The 21646-nt window shown below is 37.9% G+C and overlaps 1 protein-coding gene across 2 annotated transcripts in view; it reads left to right on the forward strand.

Moving 5' to 3' along the window:
- Positions 1–21646, forward strand: part of KIZ (kizuna centrosomal protein) — a 143482-nt gene that overhangs the window by 45837 nt on the left and 75999 nt on the right. For both annotated transcript variants that reach the window (XM_042980994.1, XM_042980995.1), the window contains exons 5-6: positions 12854–13499; positions 13885–14203. In XM_042980994.1, the coding sequence (XP_042836928.1) occupies positions 12854–13499; positions 13885–14203 (965 nt within the window). The remainder of the gene's footprint in view (positions 1–12853; positions 13500–13884; positions 14204–21646) is intronic.

Consider the following 21646-nt stretch of genomic DNA (forward strand, 5'->3'; position numbering starts at 1 on the left):
CTTCTTTCTGGCCTGCCAAGTTTCTGTGGATAGGTCTGCTGCAAACCTGATCTGTCTTCTCTTGTAGGTTAGGGACTTTTTTTCTCTTGCTACTTTCATGATTCTCTCCTTGCCTGAGTATTTTGTGAATTTGACTGTGTTATGCCTTGTGATGGTTGGTTTTTGTTGAATCTAATGGGGGTCCTCTGTGCTTCCTGGATTTTGATGTCTGTGTCTTTCCCCAGGTTAGGAAAGTTTTCTGCTATGATTTCCTCACATAATCCTTCTACCCCTATTTCTCTCTCTTCCTCTTCTTGGACCCATTTGATTCTGATGTTGTTCCTTTTTAATGAGTCACTGATTTCTCTAATTCTTAAATCGTGCTCTTTTGCCTTAATCTCCCTCTTTTTTTCTGCTTCATTATTCTCTATAAGTTTGTCCTCTATATCGTTGATTCTCTGTTCTGCCTTATCCATCCTTGCCACCACTGCATCCATCCATGTTTGCAGCTCAGTTATAGCATTTTTAATTTCATTCTGGCTATTTTGTACCTCTTTTATCTCTGCAGAAAGGGATTCTAATCTGTTTTTGACTCCAGCTAGTATTCTTATTATGGTGATTCCAAATTCTGGTTCAGACATCTTGCTTATATCTGTGTTGGTTAAATCCCTGGCCGTCGTTTCTTTGTGCTCTTTCTTTTGGGGTGAATTCCTTTTTTTTTTTTATCATTTTGAAGGGAGAAAGGAATTAATGAGGTAGAAAAATTAAAATGAAAAAATATTAAAATTAAAAATTATACACACACACACACACACACACACACACACAAATCAAATAAATGATGCTAGATCCTAGATGTGTTTTGGTCTGGGTGTTGAAAGGGGTTTGACAGATTAGGGAAAAAAATCAGGGGGAGTAAAAAAAAGGAAATCGTTCGAGAATTTGGAAACATGAATACACTGAAGTAGACTAAAATGAGATGATGGGAATATAACAGAAATTGACAAAATATACACAAAAGTAAAGAATATAGTAGAAAAATTAAAGAAAAATATTTTTAATAAAAATTAAAAATAAAAATGAATTTTTTTCTTTTTCTGTATTCAAGAAAATGAAAAGAAACAAAAAAGAAAAAAGATTAATAAAAGGAAATCGTTTGAAAATTTGAAAAAGTGAATACACTGAAGTAGACTAAAATAAAATGATGGAAGTAAAATAGAATTTGGAAATTTTTCCACAAAAGTAAAAAACACAGTAATAAAAATTAAAGAAAAAATTTTTAATAAAAATGAATTTTTTCTCTTTCTGTATTCAAGAAAAAGAAAAGAAGTATAAAAGAGAAAAAAAAGAAAGAAAATTGAATAGATGGACCTGCTAACAGATTGAAGTAGGAGTGAAATTACTTCACTTTCCCCTAGAAGTCAGACTATGTAGTGCTTTATAGTCCATAAACTAAGCAGGCGATGAGACTTGTGTTCTTGAAGAGTGAAGTTGGCCCAGTTGGACAGGGCTCAGTATAACGACTCTGCTCTTCACTAGATGGCGCTGCTACCCTAGTGGGGTGGAGTGTTGTAGCGCTCCTAGGTGTGTATGCACATGCGCGGGAGCGGTGAAAATGGCGCCACCCAGCTACCCAGTCTCTAGTTTTGGAACTCTGTCCTCCCAGATTAGCAATCGCACACCTGTCCTCTGTCTTCAGCTTTTGTCCACTCCCTGCGTTTTCACTCTCCATGACCAGACCCCAGGCAGTATCTGTCTCCTGAGTTTTGTCTCCAATGTGGCTGTTTTTCCCAGCCCCTTACTTCTGAAGGACTGTGGCTTTGACCCATTCTGCCCCTCTGCAGGAGGGTCTCACTGCACAATGGTGGAGTGAGCAATGGCCGAATGTTGGCTGCGCCCAGGAATGCTTGCTAGACCCCGCTGCTGCCGGTGCCTTGAGACTGCGGCCAGGTACCAGCCTGCCCCAGAAAAAGTTTGCGAGATAGTGTAGCAGTAGCTTTTCAGGGATTGTGGAAAATCATGACACACATCTGGCACCAGGCCAGACCCTAATGACCTTGACCCAGCACCAGGAAATGTGGCCACCTTCTGGAGTCTGCTGGGACCAGGTAGCTTCAACAGTCTCTACCAAATGTCCTTCCAGCATTGAAACTGCTTTTCCCTGTGTGGCCTGAGAACCTCCTGGACCCCACTCTTTTCTTGGGGATTCACCCTTCCCAGCAGAGCACTGCCAGGTATCAAGATGCAGAGTTGCAGACTGCACTCCCCTTGTTTACAGTCTTATTGGAATTTAAACCCTCTCCTTTCTCCTTTCTCCCTTTTTAGTTTAGTCCCTGCAGCTGTTTCCAATTTTCCACTTTCTCTCCAGCTGCTTTTGGGGAGGGGTGCTTTACCCATATTCTCCCTCCACCAGTCTCCATCCTCTCTTTGCTTGCAAAAGCACCTCCCTTCCTGCTCCTCGCTTCCCAAGTTCAGCTCTCTGTGCCACGAACCTGCTGAATTCTGTGGTTCAGGTTGTGCAGATTGTTGTGTTAATCCTCCAGTGAGTTTTCTAGGTGTGTAGGATGGTTTAGTGTTGGTTTGGCTGTATTTCTTGGACGTGAGACACACAAAAAACTTCCATGCTGTTCCACCATCTTGGCTTCTCCTCCCCAAGGGGTTATCTTTTTAAGTAAACTTTTTATTCTAGAATAATTTTAGATTTGCAGAAAAGTCGCAGAAACAATATAGCTTCCTTGGATCCCTCACCCATTTCCCACAATGGTCCACATTACAATGCCACATTTATCAGATGTAAAAAACTAACTTAGGTACATTACTGTTAACTAAACTCCAGACTTTGTATTTCATCAGATTTTCCCTCAATGTCCTTTTTCTGTTCCAGGACCCAATCCAGGATTGGGTGTTATAATTTTAATTTCTAAAATTTAATGTAATAGGTATAAAGTAATATTATGTTGTTGTCCCTCTTGTTTTTTAATTTTTTTGTTTTTTTAAGAAGGCAAATTTTTAAACAAATATTTCTAATTATTCTGCTTCATAGTGGGAGGATTGGGGGTTAATTTCCATCCCAATAAATTTGCTTTATCAGAGTAGTATTCCTGTTACTGAAAACTGTAAACATACTTCTGTGGTTTTCCTTGGCGAAAAATGCATAACCTGGACATAATCATGAGGAAACATTAGTCAAACACACATTGGGAGACAGTCTGCAAAGTAGATAGCTTATGTTCTTTAAAAATGTCAAGGTCAGGAATGACAAAGACTGAGGAGTTGTTCCAGGTTAAAATAGGCTCAAAGAGAGATGGCTCTAGATTGGATCCTGAAACTGGGAAAAAGGTAGCTATATAAAGGATATTATTTGGCCAAGTAACAAAGTTTGAATGAGGACTGTGGAATAGAAAATAGCATTTTATCAATGTTGAATTTCCTGATTTTAATCATTGAACTCTCTCTACTGATGAAAGAGAATGTCCCTGTGCTCAGGAAATATACACTGAAATGTTTGGGGGAGAGCGACCAGATATCTCCATTTACCCTCAAATGGTTCAGGAAAAAATTGTGTGTGTGTGTGTGTGTGTGTGTGTGTGTGTAAACATACACATATATGTAGAGAGAGAATGATAAAACAAATGGGGCAAAATGTAAATAATTGATTATTCTAGACAAAAGATATTAGGGGAGTTTTTCTTATGATTCCTGAAACTTTTCTGTAAGGTTGAAATCATACCAAAAACTTAACTCTCGTCCCCCACAAATGAACAACTAGAGATAGCGCAGAAAAAACTTCCTATTGGGTCTCAACAGATCCTCAAATGCAAGTTGTCTCTTTTGGTCCTATAGGCAAACAAATGCACCAGTCTGTAGATTCTAATTTTATGCATAATTACAGGCCACCTTTCCATAACTTCTGATTTATTATAGGCCACTAAAATGTAATGTTCTGGGTGCCTGGGTGGCTCAGTCAGTTAAGTGTCCAACTCTTGATCTCTGCTCAGGGCATGATCTCATAGTCGGTAAGATTGACCCCTGAGTCAGGCTATGTGCTGACTGCATGGACCCTGTTTGGGATTTTCTCTCTCCTGCTCCTCCTCCACTCATATTCTATTTCACTGTCTCTCTTTCTCTCTCAAAATAAATGAATAAACATTTTTAAAATATTAAAAAAATTAAAATAAATGTGATGTTCTCATTAATTACTATATTGGTAAGTAGTATATTAGTAGAGTTTGTTGAGGATCCACAGTTCCATATTCTAAAAAGTGTTGAACGCTTGGCAAAAATGGCAGTTTATAACCATTTGCTGTCATAGAGATTTGGAATCTCTCCTACTTTTATGAAGTATTCTTCATTAACAGCACTGTTTTGAATTGTTGTTGCTGTTTTTCACTTACTATGGTTTTAGAAGCATTTACTGTAAGTTAAATCATTACATGCTAATTTTGTTGATTGTGCAGGTTACTATATTGCTGTTTCTCTCCATTTCTTAGCTCTTGGGGTTCTTTGTTCAGTGGGAATGGACTTGGAGTTTTTGGCCTCTTAGTAAGTTAGAGGACTTTGAGAATTACTGGTAGAAAGGAGTAATCCAGGGTACTTCCTTTGGCCTTCCCCAGGTGGCTTTCTTCTCTCTAAGACATGCCTACTCCTTTGCTTTATGTTTTGGCCTTTAACAGACAACCAAAGAGGCAGGTGTGTATTCCCTGTGCTGGGTTAGTAATTACTCTGGTATTGGTTCATTAACATTCTCTAAATGGGTCTTGAAAGTGAAAAATCAAAGACCTCCCAAACCCATAAGTCTGATCATTGATTTGCCTCAATTTTGTACTAGCTGACCTCAGCATATGGCCAGCTTTAACTTCTACACAGGAGCCCATCCCTTGAAGCCATATATTTAAAGAACTTTTTTTTTTTTGACAATAGGACAAGTGAAAGTAGTTGTTAGATTAGGATAATGGTAATAGGTGATTTTGCCTATTTTAAATTTGTCTTTGTTCTTATATTAGCTTTTCAATTACAAAAGGAATAGAGAGACAAAAGGAATAGAAGTCACAAATAATATTTATATCAGGTGAATCAGAATGTTGATTACTATAATTTTGCTATTTAAACCTTATGGTGCAATGGAATATTCTTAATAATGACATAATGGCCTCTTTGGATGGCAAAATGGCAATATCCTATAAGTCAAGTGTTGATCCAGCAATTTTAGTTATAAGAAGCTGTCTTGTACTTGCATATGTACAGAGAGACATACGCTCAAGGATCATCATTGCAGCATGGTTTGGAATGGTAGATGGTGGGAAACAAACCAAGGTCCATCAAAATAAGATGGGTTAAATAAATTATTGTACATTTATAGAATAGGATAATATTCAGCTACTGAAATTACTTTGTAGTCTGCTTTCTGACCCAACATATAAGAAGCTTGGAAGTCACCACACTGTCCTAACAAGTAAAAAGCTGAACAAACCAAAGAATCAACAACTCTTAGATCTCTCAGAGAAGTGGGGTTACAGAACAATCTGCTGCCTCTAAAATTGGAGAGACCAACAGGGAATACAGAGAATCACAGCTTGTTAGAGCAGAGCTGAAACCACTACAATAACTGGTGCCAGGATAGAGAAATCCAAGCTGTAATTGACAAATTGCTGGAGGCTCAGCATGGACAGGTCTGAGAGATAACTCCAGAGAGACCTAGTCATAGCCCCCCGATCCCACCTTTTGTGTTTTAATTCCAGGGAGCTTTACCAGTTCCACACAGTGAATATCAGAGAAAAATCCCCCTATAATTCAGGCATGGGCAGGGAAAAAGTAATCATTTTGAAATATAGGAAAGAATTCTGTTCTTAAAAAGATCTGCCCTCAGGAGAAACTGACCAGAGCCTAACTGACCTGAGAGAAGAGAAATACCAACCCAGAAGGCATAGCCTTCAATGTGGAGGAAGGGAAATAACCAATTCCAGCCCCTTCTAGCCTTGAATCAAAAACTACTCTTTAAAAATGTCTTTAAACAAGTCAGTTGACTGTAGATGCATGAATATTTCTGGGCTCTCAATTCTGTTCCAATGATCTGTATGTTTATCCTTATGCCAATGAGGTCTACAATTACCCTAGTTTTGTAGTAAGTTTTAAAAGTGGGTAATATTAGGTCTCCAAGTTTGCTTTTTTGGAAAATTGCTTTGGTTATTCTGGGTTCTTTGGATTTCCATATGAATTTTCGTGTCATCTTGCCAATTTCTGCAAGAATGCTAGCCAAGATTTTGATAGAGATTGCATTGGATATGTAGATCAATTTGGGAGTAAGATTTGGTCCTCTTTTTTTTTTTTAACGTTTATTTATTATTTAGAGACAGGGAGAGACAGAGCGTGAGCAGGGAGGGGCAGAGAGGCAGACACAGAATCCAAAGCAGTCTCCAGGCTCGGAGCCATCAGACAGAGCTGGACGCAGGGCTCGAACTCACAAACCGCAAGATCATGACCTGAGCCAAAGTCGGACACCTAACCGACTGAGCCATGAGCCACCCAGGCACCCCAGATTTGATCATCTTAATATCAAGTCTTATGTTCCTTGAATACAGAATGTCTTTCCATTTATTTGGGCCTTCTTTAACTTCTTTCATCAATGTTTTGTAGTTTTCAGTATACGAGTCTTGTGCTTCTTTGTTAAATTTATTCTTCTGTGTTTTTATGCTATTATAAATAGAATTGTTTTCTGATTTCAGTTTCAGATTGTTTATTGCTAATGAATAGAAATACATTATTTCTATTTGTATATTGATCTTGTATCCTACAACCTTGCTGAACTTATTACCTCTAATCTTTTCTTGCGATTCCTTAAGTTTTTCTTTTCTTTTCATTTTTTAATTTGAGGAGGGGAGGGGCAGAGGGAGAGCTAGAGAGAGAATCTTTCTTAAGCAGGTTCCACGCTCAGTATGGAGCCCAGTGCAGCACTTTATCCCACAACCCTAGGGTCATGACTTGAGCCAAAACCAAGAGTTGGACACTCAACCGACTGAGCCACCCAGGCACCCCATTAGGTTTTTCTTTATATGAGATCATGTCATCTGCCAATAGAGATAGTTTTACTTCTTTCTTTGAAATCTAGATGTCTTTCATTTTTTCTTTTTTTCTTACCATACAGTCCTGGCTAAAATCTGCATGCTGTGTTACATAGAAGTGGTAAGAACAGATATTCTTGTGTTAATCTTGATCTTAGGAAGAAAGCTTTCAGTCTTTCACCATTGACTATGTTGTTGGGTGTTTTTCAGAGATGCACTTCATCAGGTTGAGGGAGTTCCCTTTTATTCCAGGTTTGGTGCTTTTTATCATGAACATGTGATGGATTTTGTCAAATGATTTTCCTGTGTCTATGGAGATAATCTTTTGGGAGTTTTCCCCCCCTTTATTCTATTACATTACTTGATCTTCATACGTTGAACTAACTTTGTATTCTTGGCATAAATCCTACTTAGTCATGATGTATAATTCCTTATATTTGTTTCTGAATTCAGTTCTCTAGTATTGTGTTAGAAGTTTTTCCATCTATATTCAAAGAAATATTGGCCTGTAGTTTTCCTTTTTTGAGATATCTTTGTCTGGTTTTGGTATTAGGGACTGACTTTATAGAGTGTGTCAAGAAGTTTTTCTTCCTTGCCTATTTTTGGAAGAGTTTATGAAGGATTGGTGTTAACTCTTTAAACCTATGGTAGAATTAACCAGTGAAGAGTTGTGATCCTGACTTTTCTTTGGGGTAAGTTTTTTTACTACAATTCAGTTTCTTAACTAGTTACAAGTCTATTCAGATTTTCTATTTCTTCTGGAGTCAGTTTTAATAGTGTGTGTCTTTCTAAGAATTTGTCCAATTCATCTAGGTTGGCTAATTTGTTGGCATACAATTATTCATAGTATTCCCTTATAATCTTTTTTATATCTATAGGGTTAGTAACAAAGTACTTATTTTCATTTCTGATTTTGATAACTTAAGGTTTTTTTTTCTTAGTCTAGCTAGACATATGTCAATCTGTTGATCTTTTCAAAGAATCAGCCTTTGGTTTTGTTGATTGTCACTGCTGCTTTTCTCTTCTCTAATTCATTTAGTTCTGCTCTGATCTTTATTATTTCCTTCCTTCTGCTTGCTTTGGATTTAATTGGCTCTTCTTTTTTTAATTTCTTAACATGGAAGGTTAGGCTATTGATTTGAGTTCTTTCTTCTTTTTTAATATAGGCTTTTATAGCTATGAATATTAATATAGGCTTTTGTAGGTATGAATTTGCCTCTACAACTGCTTGTTGTAGGCTTTAGTATGTTGTGTTTTGCTTTTCATTTATCTCTGACTATTTTCTAATTTGCCTTGTAATTTCTTCCTTGACCCATTAGTTATTTAGAGAGGGTTTTGCAATTTCTACATATTTGTGAATTTACCAAATGTCCTTATTTTATTGAGTTCTAATTTCATTCCATTGTCATTAGAGAACATACTTTCTAACCCTTTAAATGTATTGAAACTTGATTTATTGCCAAAAATATGGGTCTATCTCACAGAATGTTCCATGTGCACTTGAGAATATGGATTCTGCTGTTGGTAGGTAGAGTCTTCTATGTATGTCTGTTAGGTCTAGTTGGTTTACAGTTGTTCAAGTCTTCTATTTCCTTAATGACCTTCTATTTAGCTTTATATATTGTGCAATGTGGAGTCTTATTGAATGTGGAGTAATAACAACTATTATTATTGAATTGTCCTTTCAATTCTTTCAGTTTTTGCTTCATGTATTTTAGGAATTTTTTGACATATATATGTATTTTTTCTAATTGTTATATCTTTTTCACAAATTGACCATTTTAACATTATAAAATGTCCTTTGTCTCTAGTATCAATTTTGTATCTTAAAGTCTATTTCATGTGATATTAGTATAGCCACTTCAGCTTTCTTTTGATTACTGTCTGTATATTTTTTTTCATGAGGTTCTGTTCATATATCATTTACTCTCCTGTTCCTTTAACCTGTTTGTGGCTTTGAATCTAAAATGAGTCACTTTAGATAGCGTATAGTTGGATCATGGCTTTTAAAAAATCTTTTCTGCCAATCTCTGACTTTAATGGTAGTGTTTAATCCATTTAAACTTAATGTGGTTACTAAAAAGGTAGGATTCTATTCTGCCATTTTGTACTTTCTTTTCCATATATCTTTTTATGTCCTTTTATCCTCCATACTGCCTTCTTTTGCTTTAAATATGTATTTCTTAGTGTGCCATTTTGATTCCCTATCATTTCTGTTGCTGTGGGTTTCCTGGTGTTATAATTAATATCTTATAAGTATCTAGTCAGACTAATACCAACTTAATTTTAATAGCATGCCAAAACTTTGTTGCTATACAGTTCTATTCCTTTCCTGTTCCTTTGTGTTGTAATTATAGTACGAGCTATGTCTTTATATCTCATATGCTGCTCATCAACATATATTTGTAATCATTGCTTGATGCAATTGTGTTTTAAATCATATAGGAGAAAAAAAGTTACAAAAATATATTTATGCTATCTTTTATGTTTACCAACGTAGTTACCCTTATTAGTGCTATTTATTTCACTCTTTTCCCTTTTTAAAAAAAAATTTTAAGTTTATTTCTGAGAGAGAGAGAGACAGAGCATGAGTGAGGGAGGGGAAGAGAATGAGGGAGAATCTGAAGCAGGCTCCAGGCTCCGAGCTGTCAGCACAGAGCCTGATATGGGGCTCAAACTCACAGACTGTGAGATCATGACCTGAGCTGAAATCGGACACTTAACCTACTGAGCTACCCAGGTGCCCACTTTTTTCCCTTTTCAAAATTGAAGTATAGTTGACACACAATGTTACATTAGTTTCACTACACAACATAGTGATTCAACAACTGTATACATTGTACAATGCTCATAACAACTATAACTACCATCTGACACCATACAATGCTATTACAATAGCATTGACTGTGTTCCCTATGCTGTACTTTTCATTCCCATAACTTATCCATTCTATAACGGGAAGCCTGTACCTCTGACTCCCCTTCATCTTTTTGCCCATCCCTCCACCCTCCTTCCTCTGGCATCCATCAGTTTGTTGTGTTTTTTGTTTGTTTGTTTGTTTTCAGTGTTGATTTTTGAGAGAGACAGAGAGTGAGCAGGAGAGGGGCAGAGAAGAGAGGGAGACTCAGAACCCAAAGCAAGCTTCAGGCTCTGAGCTGTTAGCACAGAGCCTCACTTGGGGCTCAAACTCACGAACTGTGAGATCATGACCTGAGATGAAGTCAGGTGCTTAATCGACTGAGCCACCCATGAGCCCCCCATCAGTTTGTTTTCTGTATTTATGGGTATGTTTATGCTTTTTTTTTAGAAAGAGAGAGAAAGCAAGTGGGGAGGAGGGGCAGACAGAGGGAGAGAGAATCTTAAGCTCTGCGCTGCCAAAATCAAGAGTTGGACACTTAACTGATGGAGCCACCCAGGTTCCCTGTTTCTGCTTTTTTTTTTTAAACAAAAATTTGCTTGTTTGTTCATTTGTTTTTTATATTCCACATATAAGTGAAATCATATGGTATTTGTCTTTCTCTATCTGACTTATTTCACTTAGCATAGTGTCCTCTAGGTCTATCAGTGTTGTTGTAAATGGCAAGATCTTATTTGTGTATGTGTGTGTGTGGCCAGGTAATATTCCTGTGTGTGTGTGTGTGTGTGTGTGTGTGTGTGTGTGTGTGTGTGTGTGTGTGTTACTTTAGTAATCACTACATCTTCTTCATCCATTTATCTATTGATAGATACTTAGGTTGCTTCTATATCTTGGACATTGTAAATAATACTACAGTAAACATAGGGGTGCATGTATCTTTTTGAATTAGTATTTTCGTTTTCTTTGGGTAAATGCCAAGTAGTGGAATTACTGGACCATACAGTATTTCTATTTTTAATTTTTTGAGGAACTTATATACTGTTTTCCGCAGTGGCTATACCAATTCACATTCCCACCAATAGTGCACTAAAGGGTTCCTTTTCTCCACATCCTTGCCAACACTTGTTATTTCTTGCCTTTTTGATTCTAGACATTCTGACAGGTGTGAGGTAATATCTCATTGTGGTTTTGATTTGCATTTCCCTGATGATGAGTGATGTTGAGCATCTTCTCATGTGTCTGTTGGCTGTCTGTCTGCTTTGGAAAAATGTCTATTCAGGTCATCTGCCCATTTTCAATCAGATTATTTTTTGGTCTTGAGTTATAGAAGTTCTTATATATTTTGGATATTAACCCCTTATTAGCTATATCATTTGCAAATATCTTCACCCATTCAGTAGATTGTCTTCGTGTTTTATTGATGATTTTCTTCATTGTGCAAAAGCTTTTTTTGGTGTAGTCCCAATAGTTCATTTTTGCTTTTGTTTCCCTTGCCTAAGGAGGCAGACATATCTAGAAAACTATTGCTAAGGCTTATGTCAAAGAGGTTACTGCCTATGTTTTCTTCTAGAAGTTTTATGCTTTCAGGGAGGGATGGTATATTTGAAGAGAAGCAAGACCTGGATTCTGTTTCAGCTGTGTATGTGACATTTTCTCTTCGAAAATTTGGGCCTCAGATTTTCTTGTCTGCAAAAGAGAGATGCAAATATATCTCCCCATGTATTCTGTAAGCCTCTGTAAACTAAATGCTATCAGGTCTGTAGAGATGCTTTGGTCCCTTCAAAAGAAAAGCATGTAACTTCCTCAAGGCTTCATTATTGTTACATCCAGTTCTACTTCCCACTGTGTGTCCTTGACCAAGCCACTGAACCAATTGCTTCTGTTGCTTCACCCAGCCCCCTCTCTTTTTAAAAAAGAGACAATGCTCATTCTCCCCATAGACATGACTGTAAATTTAAATTGCTTTACATGTCTTTAAAATTACTTGAGGGGCACCTAAGTGGCTCAGTCAGTTGACAATCCAACTCTTGGTTTTGGCTCAGGTCATGACTCTAGGGTTGTGGGATTGAGCCCCGCATTGGGCTCCACAATGAGTATAGAGCCTGTTTAAGATTCTCCCTTTCTCTCTCTCTCTCTCTCTCTCTCTCTCTCTCTCTCTCCCTCCCTCCCTCTCCCTCTCCCTCTCCCTCTCCCTCTCTCTTTCTCTTTCTCTCTCCCTTTTTCTCTCCCTCTGTCTTCCCTCCTCTGCCCCTCTCCCCACCTTGCACTCATTCTCTCTCTCAAATAAAAATAAATAAATAAAATTACTTGAAGATGTGGAGGAAAAACTGTTATTTGCAGTTTGACTGGCAATCAGGATTATTTTTGCACAAATGGAGTATATTTTAATGCAATCCTGTATATGATTAGTGGAAGTTTTTTTTTATATTACCCATAATACTAGAAAGAGTTTTTAAAACTCATATAGTCCTTTGTATGCATCTCTCCCTCCCTCTCTTTCTCTCTCTCTCTCTTTTTTTTTTTTTTTTTGGTATAGTATCTCCCTAGTTCTATTAAATCCAAGCCTCTCTGTGAAAAGTGGTTAGAATTCAGTTTTTTAAATTGTGCTAAAATATATGTAACATAAAATTTACCATTTTAGCCATGTTTAAGTGTACAATTCAGTGGCATTAAGTACTTTCACATAGTTGTGCAATGTGTGCATCTCTTTTTGAAATGTAGATTACATAGTTGTTAGATAATATTTGTTTGAGGAACCAATATTGTGATTCAAAGTAAATACTATGGACTGTACCGTTTTTCTGACTTATTTTGTGGAAGCCGTGGGTTTTATAAAATGTGGTCAGTATTGATTTCAGTGGCCGTGCTTCCTTTTCCTCATTTCATTTTTGAGAAGGATGTAAACAACCTAATCGTCCAGACACAGTATGTTTAACTCACCTCTCCCTTGGCGTTGCAGGTTACAAAGCAGGCAGGAACTAACTCGGGGACAGCCATGTCAAGAGGATTGTATCAACCGGCAACAATCTTTATGGGCCGCCAAATGTCAGCCATCTCAAGCATTGGAGGTTTCAGTACAGAGCAGAAATCTCCCCAGCCCACAAAGAACTTTTCAATTCCTGACCCACATTCACACCGACAGACAGCCCAGAGCGGTAATGTGACAGACAGCTATGTAGTACAAACTAATAGTGACACACAGTGCTTAAATAAGTCTGACAAAATAGATGGAAAGACATCTCTTCAGATTGGTGAGAAAACGCCAGTCACAGCCAGCGCATTGTCTGAGGAGGAACAAACTCATTGCTTACAGATAGGAAGCAACACGCGTCACGGCGGGAGTAGTTTATCTGAAGGCAAAAAGTCTGCTGAACTCCATTCCCTGTTACGGGAAAGATTAAGTCCAGAGAACAGAACCACTGATTTAAAGTGTGACAGTTGCAGCAGATCAGAGGGATCAGAGGGAGAAATACTGACACAGGAATGTATTGAAGTCAAGGAAGAAAGAGCCAGACCGCCAGTCTCTCCGCTATCAGCCTCAGAATACTGTGCATCTGTAAATAAGTGTTCTCAAGAGAAGGATTCTGCTTGGGAAGGTTTCCCAGGTGGGTTGAGAGGCTGAGATGGTTTGCTGGTTTTTGTTGGTGTTTAGGTTTTGCGAGTGGTGGTGGTCTTATGTAAGAACAAAATACATTCTTTAATTTTATCTCTGTCAAAAAGCAAACCAGTGACTTGGCTAAAAAATTCCATTCTCATGAGTTCTTAAATACACAGGTGGAAATATTTTTGCAAGCTAATTCACTGATTTTAAAACCCACTGTGATAGGTTTAAAGATATTTTTAATGATTTTTCACATACTATATAATTAATTGTGGATTGTTTCTACATGTTTTTAACTGAGTAATTTATCTGCCCTGTGAGGCAGAATGTGTTAACCTTGCTTCTCCCTGAAGTTGTGATCTGTAGTCTGTTCATATTCCCTCTTATAGATCATCTTCCTCCTGGGGACCCAGAATCACAGAAACCCTTCAGAAAAATGCAGGAACAGCAAGAGGAGGAAAGTTTGAGCAGCAGCAGCAGTGATCTCACAGTCTCTGTAAGTGAAGATGATCTGATTTTCAAGAGTTCAGAACCACAGCCAAATCCGGGTGACGTGATGGAAGGAGAAAATGGAATAGAGGCCTTAAAATTAATCCACTTTGAGCAAGAACGAGATGCCCTATCCACCGAAAAACATAATTGTATTTTGCAAACCCTAAGCTCTCCTGATTCAAAAAAGGAATCCGCCACTCACTCACCAACAAGAGAGTAAGACATTCAATTTTTTTTTTTTTTTTACTGTTCTGTTTTTAATTATAGACATTTTTAGAGACCATTCCACTGGGAATGTATTATTGAACCTTCAGCCATGGATGTGTAAGTTCCTTAAGTCCCATAAACAGTCTTTTAGATAAGGTTTAATTTTCTTTCTTTCTTTCTTTTTAATGAAATAGCTTTAAAAGTCTGAATATCATTGACTCATGGTGGTTGGCAGTTTATAATTATATCCAAACAACCCCTGGTTAATTCATAAGTCATTCCCCCCTACACCCTGCCCTCCAGCATTCTAGAAAGTAAATCATTTTTGAAGTTGTGGTAGCACAGAAGGTAACAAATAGTTAAACTTACTAGGAGTTCAGCTTTAGAGGCTAAGAACTTTGTATCTAATTAATTTGCTTAATCCTTCTATTCCTTGCCACTGTGTCTTACGATTAAACATGAGTTTATAAGTTCTGCTAAGTATATTTCCAAGTCAGCTTTCATTTTTTGAATGAAGACACTGGAATCTTTAATATTAAATAGGAACAACATTAGTGTTAAACATTCTGAGCACTTCTAATATCCAACTTATAAAAGCTCACATATGATTTTTCACTATTGACTAGAGATACTGGGTGGAATTATGTAGAAAGCATTGAAACTATTAGGGAACTTATTCTGCAATGAAAAATAGCACTGATAGGATCTCATCTCTTGTAGGAGTAGAAGAAACCTAAGTAAACAACCTAAGGTAGATGTTATCTTTTAAAAATGGGGAAACCAAGGCCAGGGGCATAGGAATGACATTTGTGCCATTGGGGCAGACCTGCCTCCTCAACTTACATGCTACCCTCAGAACTTTCTCTTATACTATGATAATGTCACTCTTCCTTTAAAAAAAAATTTTTTTAATGTTTATTTATTTTTGAGACAGAGACAGAGCATGAGAGGGGGTGGGACAGAGAGAGAAGGAGACACAGAATCTGAAGCAGGCTCCAGGCTCCAGCCTCTGAGCTCCAAGCTGTCAGCACAGAGCCAGATGTGGGGCTCAAACTCATAGACTATGAGATCATGACCTGAACCGAAGTCGGACACTCAGCTGACTGAGCCACCCAGGTGCCCCTGATAATGTCACTTTCTTTTCAATGGTCTCAGCAACAGTGAAAAGACAAGTAGGCATTGTTGTGTATTGGGATATATACTCTCTTTTAGAGCACTGTTGTACCTTTCAATATGTTGCTTTTCACCATTCATAATCTACTTATGGTGAAAAGTTTAATTTATAGTTTGACTCCAAGAGTTCAAGAAAGATTTATTAGGAGCACATCAAATACAAAGCACTTGCACTATGGTTGGAAGCACTGACAAACTTCCTGGACTTACTTATTGTAGAGGCAAGCCAAATGGATTTTTCTAGTCATAATACTTCTCTCTCATCAAAGAGGTACAGATATTATATACTATATCATCAGAAACTTTATTACCGGAGATAAAATCATCTATTCTGGGTTTTGTATTCACAGGCTTCTTTTCATACCAATCCATTGGCCAAGTTAGCACTTTGGTAGGCTAACAAGGGGGCTCATGTACTAGTGTCTTTACTCAGAATTCAGTCTTTTCCTGAGATGAAAAACGATGAGCATGTGTGTGGAATTAAGAACACTCTATCTCCTTTTCTCCTATGTGAATGACTTTTTCCTATGACCTTAAAGCCAAGCTCCTTGGGAATTTGGGATATGGTGTTCCAAAACTTATTGGGAAATATGGTCATTTGGTGAATTTTTGAATATTTGTCTTAAAAGAATGTCCCCAGAATAAAAGGTCAGTCAGCAGTGGTTGATGTCTGTGCTATCAAATTTGAGCATATTGGTTGTCTGTGGTGAAAGTACTCCCACGAATAGGTTGGAAGTGCTTTTAAATGATGCTGGTTAACCTGCTGACATTCCTACTGCTTTTGAGGCCCTACTTTCTCTTATTTATTCTTTAGCATGAGTTGTTCTCCCTTGCTCTGAAGGTTAATTATTAATCTGGGGCTATAGCATTGTATTTACAGAGCTGACACTGTGACCTCAAAGGTTCATTACCTCAGTTAACTTTAGGGTCTTTGGGGGGGCTTGGAGAAAAGTCACTTGAACGAATTTTAGTTAAGAAAGATGAGAGATGGGACAAAGGCAGACACATAGAAAGATACAGACAGGAAACTGGACCCTCTGATTTGATGATGATGATGATGATAGTTATTATGTTTTAGCACATCTGTATGCCCACTAAATTGCTGTGTTTGGACATGAAACTTGGTCTTAAGCTTCCTAGTAGTAAAGGTGAAAAGAGGAATACAGTATGCTGGATAGTTTCCATTAGAGGGGAAAAGTGAAGCCAAGGATTATTTTTGTGTTGTTTGGTTGTTGTTTGTTTTGTTTAGAAAAAAAATTAATGGCTCTATTGAAATATACTTCACATAACATACAGTCCAGCCACTTAAAGTGTATAATCCAAGGGTTCGGGGTATATTACATTACTGATTTGTGAAAAATGTGCTAAAATGTAAAAAACATTTTAAAATTGCGATTTTAAGCATATAATTTAGTAACATTAATTACATCCACCGTACTGTGCAGCCATCAGCACTATCTCTTTCCAAAAGTTGTTCCTCACCCCAAATATAAACTCTGTAACTCTTCATTCTTCCCTCCCTCCAGTCTCTGGTAACCTCTAATGTACATTCTGTCTGTAAATTTGTCTATTCTGTTGGTAATTATACATTATTTGCACTTGTCTGGCTTATTTCAGTGAGCATAAGATCTTTTAGGTTCATACATGTTGTTGCAGGTATCAGAACTTCATTCTGTTTTATGACTAAATAATATTCTGGTGTATGGACATACCACATTCTGTATATCCATTCATCTGTTGATGGACACTTGGGTTGCTTCTACCTAAAAGCCAAGTGTTTTTGAGAAGCTTCATGACCCACTCCCATGGATACTTCCAGATATTGAAAACCAGGCTGTGCTTCATGCATAATTCCTTCATCGCAAGTTAGAGTTAACCCTTTTCACAAGAAAGCATACCAAAATAAATCTGAGCTTAAAACAAATGTCAAAAAGGAAGACCTAGAATATTTTTATTCTTTTTTTCAATGTTTTTATTTTTTATTTTTGAGAGAGACAAAGCGTGAGTGGAGAAGAGGCAGAGAGAGAGACACACAGAATCTGAAACAGGCTCCAGGCTCTGAGCTGTCAGCACAGAACCAGATGTGGGGCTTGAACTCATGGACCATGAGATCATGACCTGAGCCAAAGTTGTACACTTAACTGGCTGAGCCACCCAGATGCCCCTAGAATCTTTTTATTCTTAAACAGTAAACAGTTTGCTGCAAACATTGGTACAAAACTCCATGACTTAACCTGATATTTGCTGCTTTTCATGTGTCGGGTGTTGGCCCAGTGTCAGTTGGGGCCTCAAGGATAATTTAGCTATGTGCCCCTCTTCATCCAGGAGAGTTGTTTAGCCTGTCATCTGGTGGTGGTAGCAGAGTTCCTAAGACAGCAAGAGGGCAAGCCCCAGTGCCCAGATGCTTTTATAGTGTCTAAGTCACATTTGCAAGTGTCCCATGGCTAAAGAAGGTCACAAGGCCCAGCCCAGAGTCAACAGGTGAAAAAGTCAAGAGGTCCACCTCTTGATAAGATGAGTGGCAGAGTCACATTGCAAAAGAGGAGACACACAGGGATGGGAAGCTTATGGCCATTTTTTGCAACCCTCTCACAGTATTTTAGGACAAATTCAAATGAAGGTAAGTTCAGCATGGGTCCAAAGGTCAGGAAAGGTTTTATAACAGGTGTTGATGTGGCATCTTGAAGGCTGTTGAGGCTTTGAGTAAGAAGGAGGTAGGAAGAGGTGGGTTAGTTCTCTGAGAGGAGTGCTGGCAGGCATGTAGATGCTGAGTGCACAGAGGGGATGGGTGGGCAGAGCAAAGGGTGTGATTGAGGCTCAGTGAGCAGGACTCCTTAAAATAAAGGTTTAAAATGGTGCCTGAGGCATGGCTGAGAACAGGCCTAGAATATCTGGTTAATAAATTTAGAGTTGATTTTCTGTCTTTTGCACAACTGCTGAAGGATAGTATGGTGCGTAACTTGACTTAGGAGAATTAATCTGACTTGATTAGTTTTGTCAGGATTAATTATCCACAAGGTAGGCAAAATTCTAATGTGGCTCCCCAGAGTCCTGCCTCCTGGTGTGTACTGTGTATAGTCCCCTTGCCTTGAGTGTGGGCAGGAGTGTACATTTGATGGATTTCCCTCCTACAATTACTCTATGTTAAATGACAGATATGAAGACTTTTGCAAATATGATAAAGTCCCAAATCAGTTGCTTTTGAGCTAATCAAAAAAGGAATTCTCCAGGGTGGGCCTGACCTAAACTGATCAGATTAGCCTTTTAAAAGGGACTGGGTCCTTACTGAAGTCAGAGATTCAAAGCAGCTGATGTACTCTCCTGTTTGCCTTGAAAAAGCAAACTGCCATCTTGTGGAGAAGGCCACATGGTAGGAAATCGTTGGCTGGAAATTCATTTGCCAACAACCAGTGAGTTTGGAGGAGGACCCAGACTTAAACAAGATTGCAGACCCGGCCGGCAACTTGATGTCAGCATGGTGGGACTCTGAGAATAAGGCTCCACTAACCTAGACCCAGACCTCTGACCCATGGGAACTGTGAGAAAGGTTTATGGTAAGTGTGAAATTTGTGGTAATTTGTTATGCAGCAGTTATGATCCAATTGAAAAATTGGAATCAGGGATTGTATCTTTGCAAGATTTGATGGGTAGAAGTCACTACCCATAGTGACCCAAGGCAGGCTGAATCAGATGTGTTCAGGGTCCATTGTGGGAGCACATGGTGCCAGGGTGGCAAAGTGAGTGACCTAGCAGCTACCTGGGTTGGGCCCAGCAACTGACCTGTGCTTTCTCTTGCCCTGTACCCTCACCATCTGAGCAAGTGCATTTTCACACATGGCCACATGCAGGTGAGCAGGCATGGAACATGGTTGACTGGTAGGGACCTAGAAAAGTGGGTGTGCAAAACTGCATTACTCAACAAGCAGTTTCTCATGCAAACAGTATTTCTCTGGTGACTTTTCTAGTGAATGAAGCAATGTATTGATGGTTTTTTGGTTTTGCTTTGTTTACAATGCATAGTATCATATATGTACCTTTACATCATACAGAATACTTTCACTTCCTGAAAACCCCTATGCTCTGTCTACTACTCATCTCTCTTTCCACCCCCTCACCCAAACCCTGGGTCACTACTGAACTTTCTATTGTCTATAGTTTTGCCTTTTCCAGAATGTCATATTCTTAGAATTATACAGTATATATAGCCTTTTCAAATTTCACTAAGCATTATGCATTTAAATTTTTTTAATGTTTATTATTTTTAGGAGAGAGAGAATGTGTGAGCATAAGCAGGGAAGGGGCAGAGAGAGAAAGGGAGACAGAATCCAAAGCAGGCTCCCTGCTGTCAGCTCAGAGCCTGACTCTGAACTGTGAGATCATGACCCAAGCCAAAGTCAGACACTAAATAGACTGAGCCACCCAGGCGCCCCAAGCAATATGCATATTTTGAACTCTTGTTCATGGCTTTTCATGGCTTGCTAGCTTGTTTCCTTTTAGTGCTAAATAATATTTTGTTACCTGGATATACCACAGCTTATTTATCCATTTACTTACTGAAGGCAGCTTTGTGACCTACACATTTTGTCAATTATGAATAAAGACACTATGGACAATTACGTGCAAGTTTTTGTGTAGACATCAGTAAATATCCTTGTCAGCCTTTGGTATTATCAGTTTTTTTTTTTTAATTTTATTCTGATAGGTACACAATGGTATATTATTTTAATTTACAATTTTCTAATGACATATGATGGTGAGCATGTTTTCATGTAGTTAATTACTATTTGTATGTCTTCTTTGGTGAGATACCTGTTCAGTTCTTTTGCCTAGTTTTTAACTGGATTGTCTGTTTTCTTATTATTCAGCTTAAATAATTCTTTGCATATTTTGGATACAAGTCCTTTATCAGGGGGATAATATGTTTTGTAAATATTTTCTCCCTGTCTGTAGCATGTCTTTCCATTCTCTTGACAGTGTCTTTTTCAAGGCAGAAGTTTTTTGTTTTGTGTTTTTTTCTTTTTTATTTAACCTCTCCCAGGGCAGTGAACCCCAGCAGTGAGTGCTGGCCCACCAGTACTGCAGGGCTTAGCCACTTGCATTCCCTGCCACCATCTTGAGGTCCCATCACTGAATCTAAGGTGACCTAGATTTTTTACTATGTTATCTTCTAGAAATATTATAGTTTTGCAGTTTACACTTAGATTTGTGATCCATTTTGAGGTAATTTTTGTGAAAGGCACAAGGTCAGTTTCCAGATTCATTTTGTCTTTTTGCTTATGGATGTCATTCTTTGCAGTGCCGTCTGTTGAAAGACTATCCTTTTTCCATTGGAGAGTTAAATAGTTGACTTTATTTGTGTGGGTCTATTTCTGGGTTTTCTGTTCTGGTCCATTAGGATCTGTTTGTTCCTTCACCAGTATCACACTGTCTTTATTATGTTAGCTTTATAGTAAGTCTTGAATTCATGTAGTATCAGTCCTCTGACTTTGCTCTTCTTCAGTACTGTATTGACTCCTCTGGGTCTTTTGCTTTTCCATGTAAACTTTAGAATCAGTTTGTCAATATTCAGAAAAATAACTTGCTGCGATTTGATTGATACTGTTTTGAATCCAGAACTGGGAATTCAAGTTGGGAAAAACTGACATCTTAACAATGTTAAGTCATCCTGTGCATGACATGGAATATCTCTTTGTTTATTTAGATCTTTGATTTCTTTCATCAGTTTTGTAGTTTTCTTCATGTAGTTTTTGTTCATAAACTGTTAGACTTATTGTTAAGTACTTTTCTCTCTTTTGTGCTAATGTAAATGTATTGTGTTTTTCATTTCAAGTTTTACTTGTTCATTGCTGCTATATAAGAAAGCAATTGACTTTTGTAGATTAACCTTATATCCTGTAATATTGCTATAATTGTTATTAGCTTCAGGAGTATTTTGTTTTTGATTCTTTGGGATTTTCAACATAGACAAGCATGTGATCTGTGAATAAAGACAGTTTTATTTTTTTATTCCCAATCTATATGTCTTTTCTTTTCTTTTTTTTTTTAAATAAAATTTTTAATGTTTATTTGTTTCTGAGGGGTGAGGGCAGGGGACAGAGGATCCAAAGTGGGCTCTGTGCTGACAGTAGAGAGCCTGATGCAGGGCTTGAGCTCACAGACCGTGAGATATGACCCGAGCCGAAGTCAGATGCTCAACCAACTGAGCCACCCAGATTTCCCTTATTTTCTTTCTTACTGCATTAGCTAGGATTTCTAGTACAATGTTAAATAGGAGTGGTG

This window comes from Panthera tigris, chromosome A3, assembly GCF_018350195.1.
Source record: "Panthera tigris isolate Pti1 chromosome A3, P.tigris_Pti1_mat1.1, whole genome shotgun sequence".
Lineage (NCBI taxonomy): Eukaryota > Metazoa > Chordata > Mammalia > Carnivora > Felidae > Panthera > Panthera tigris.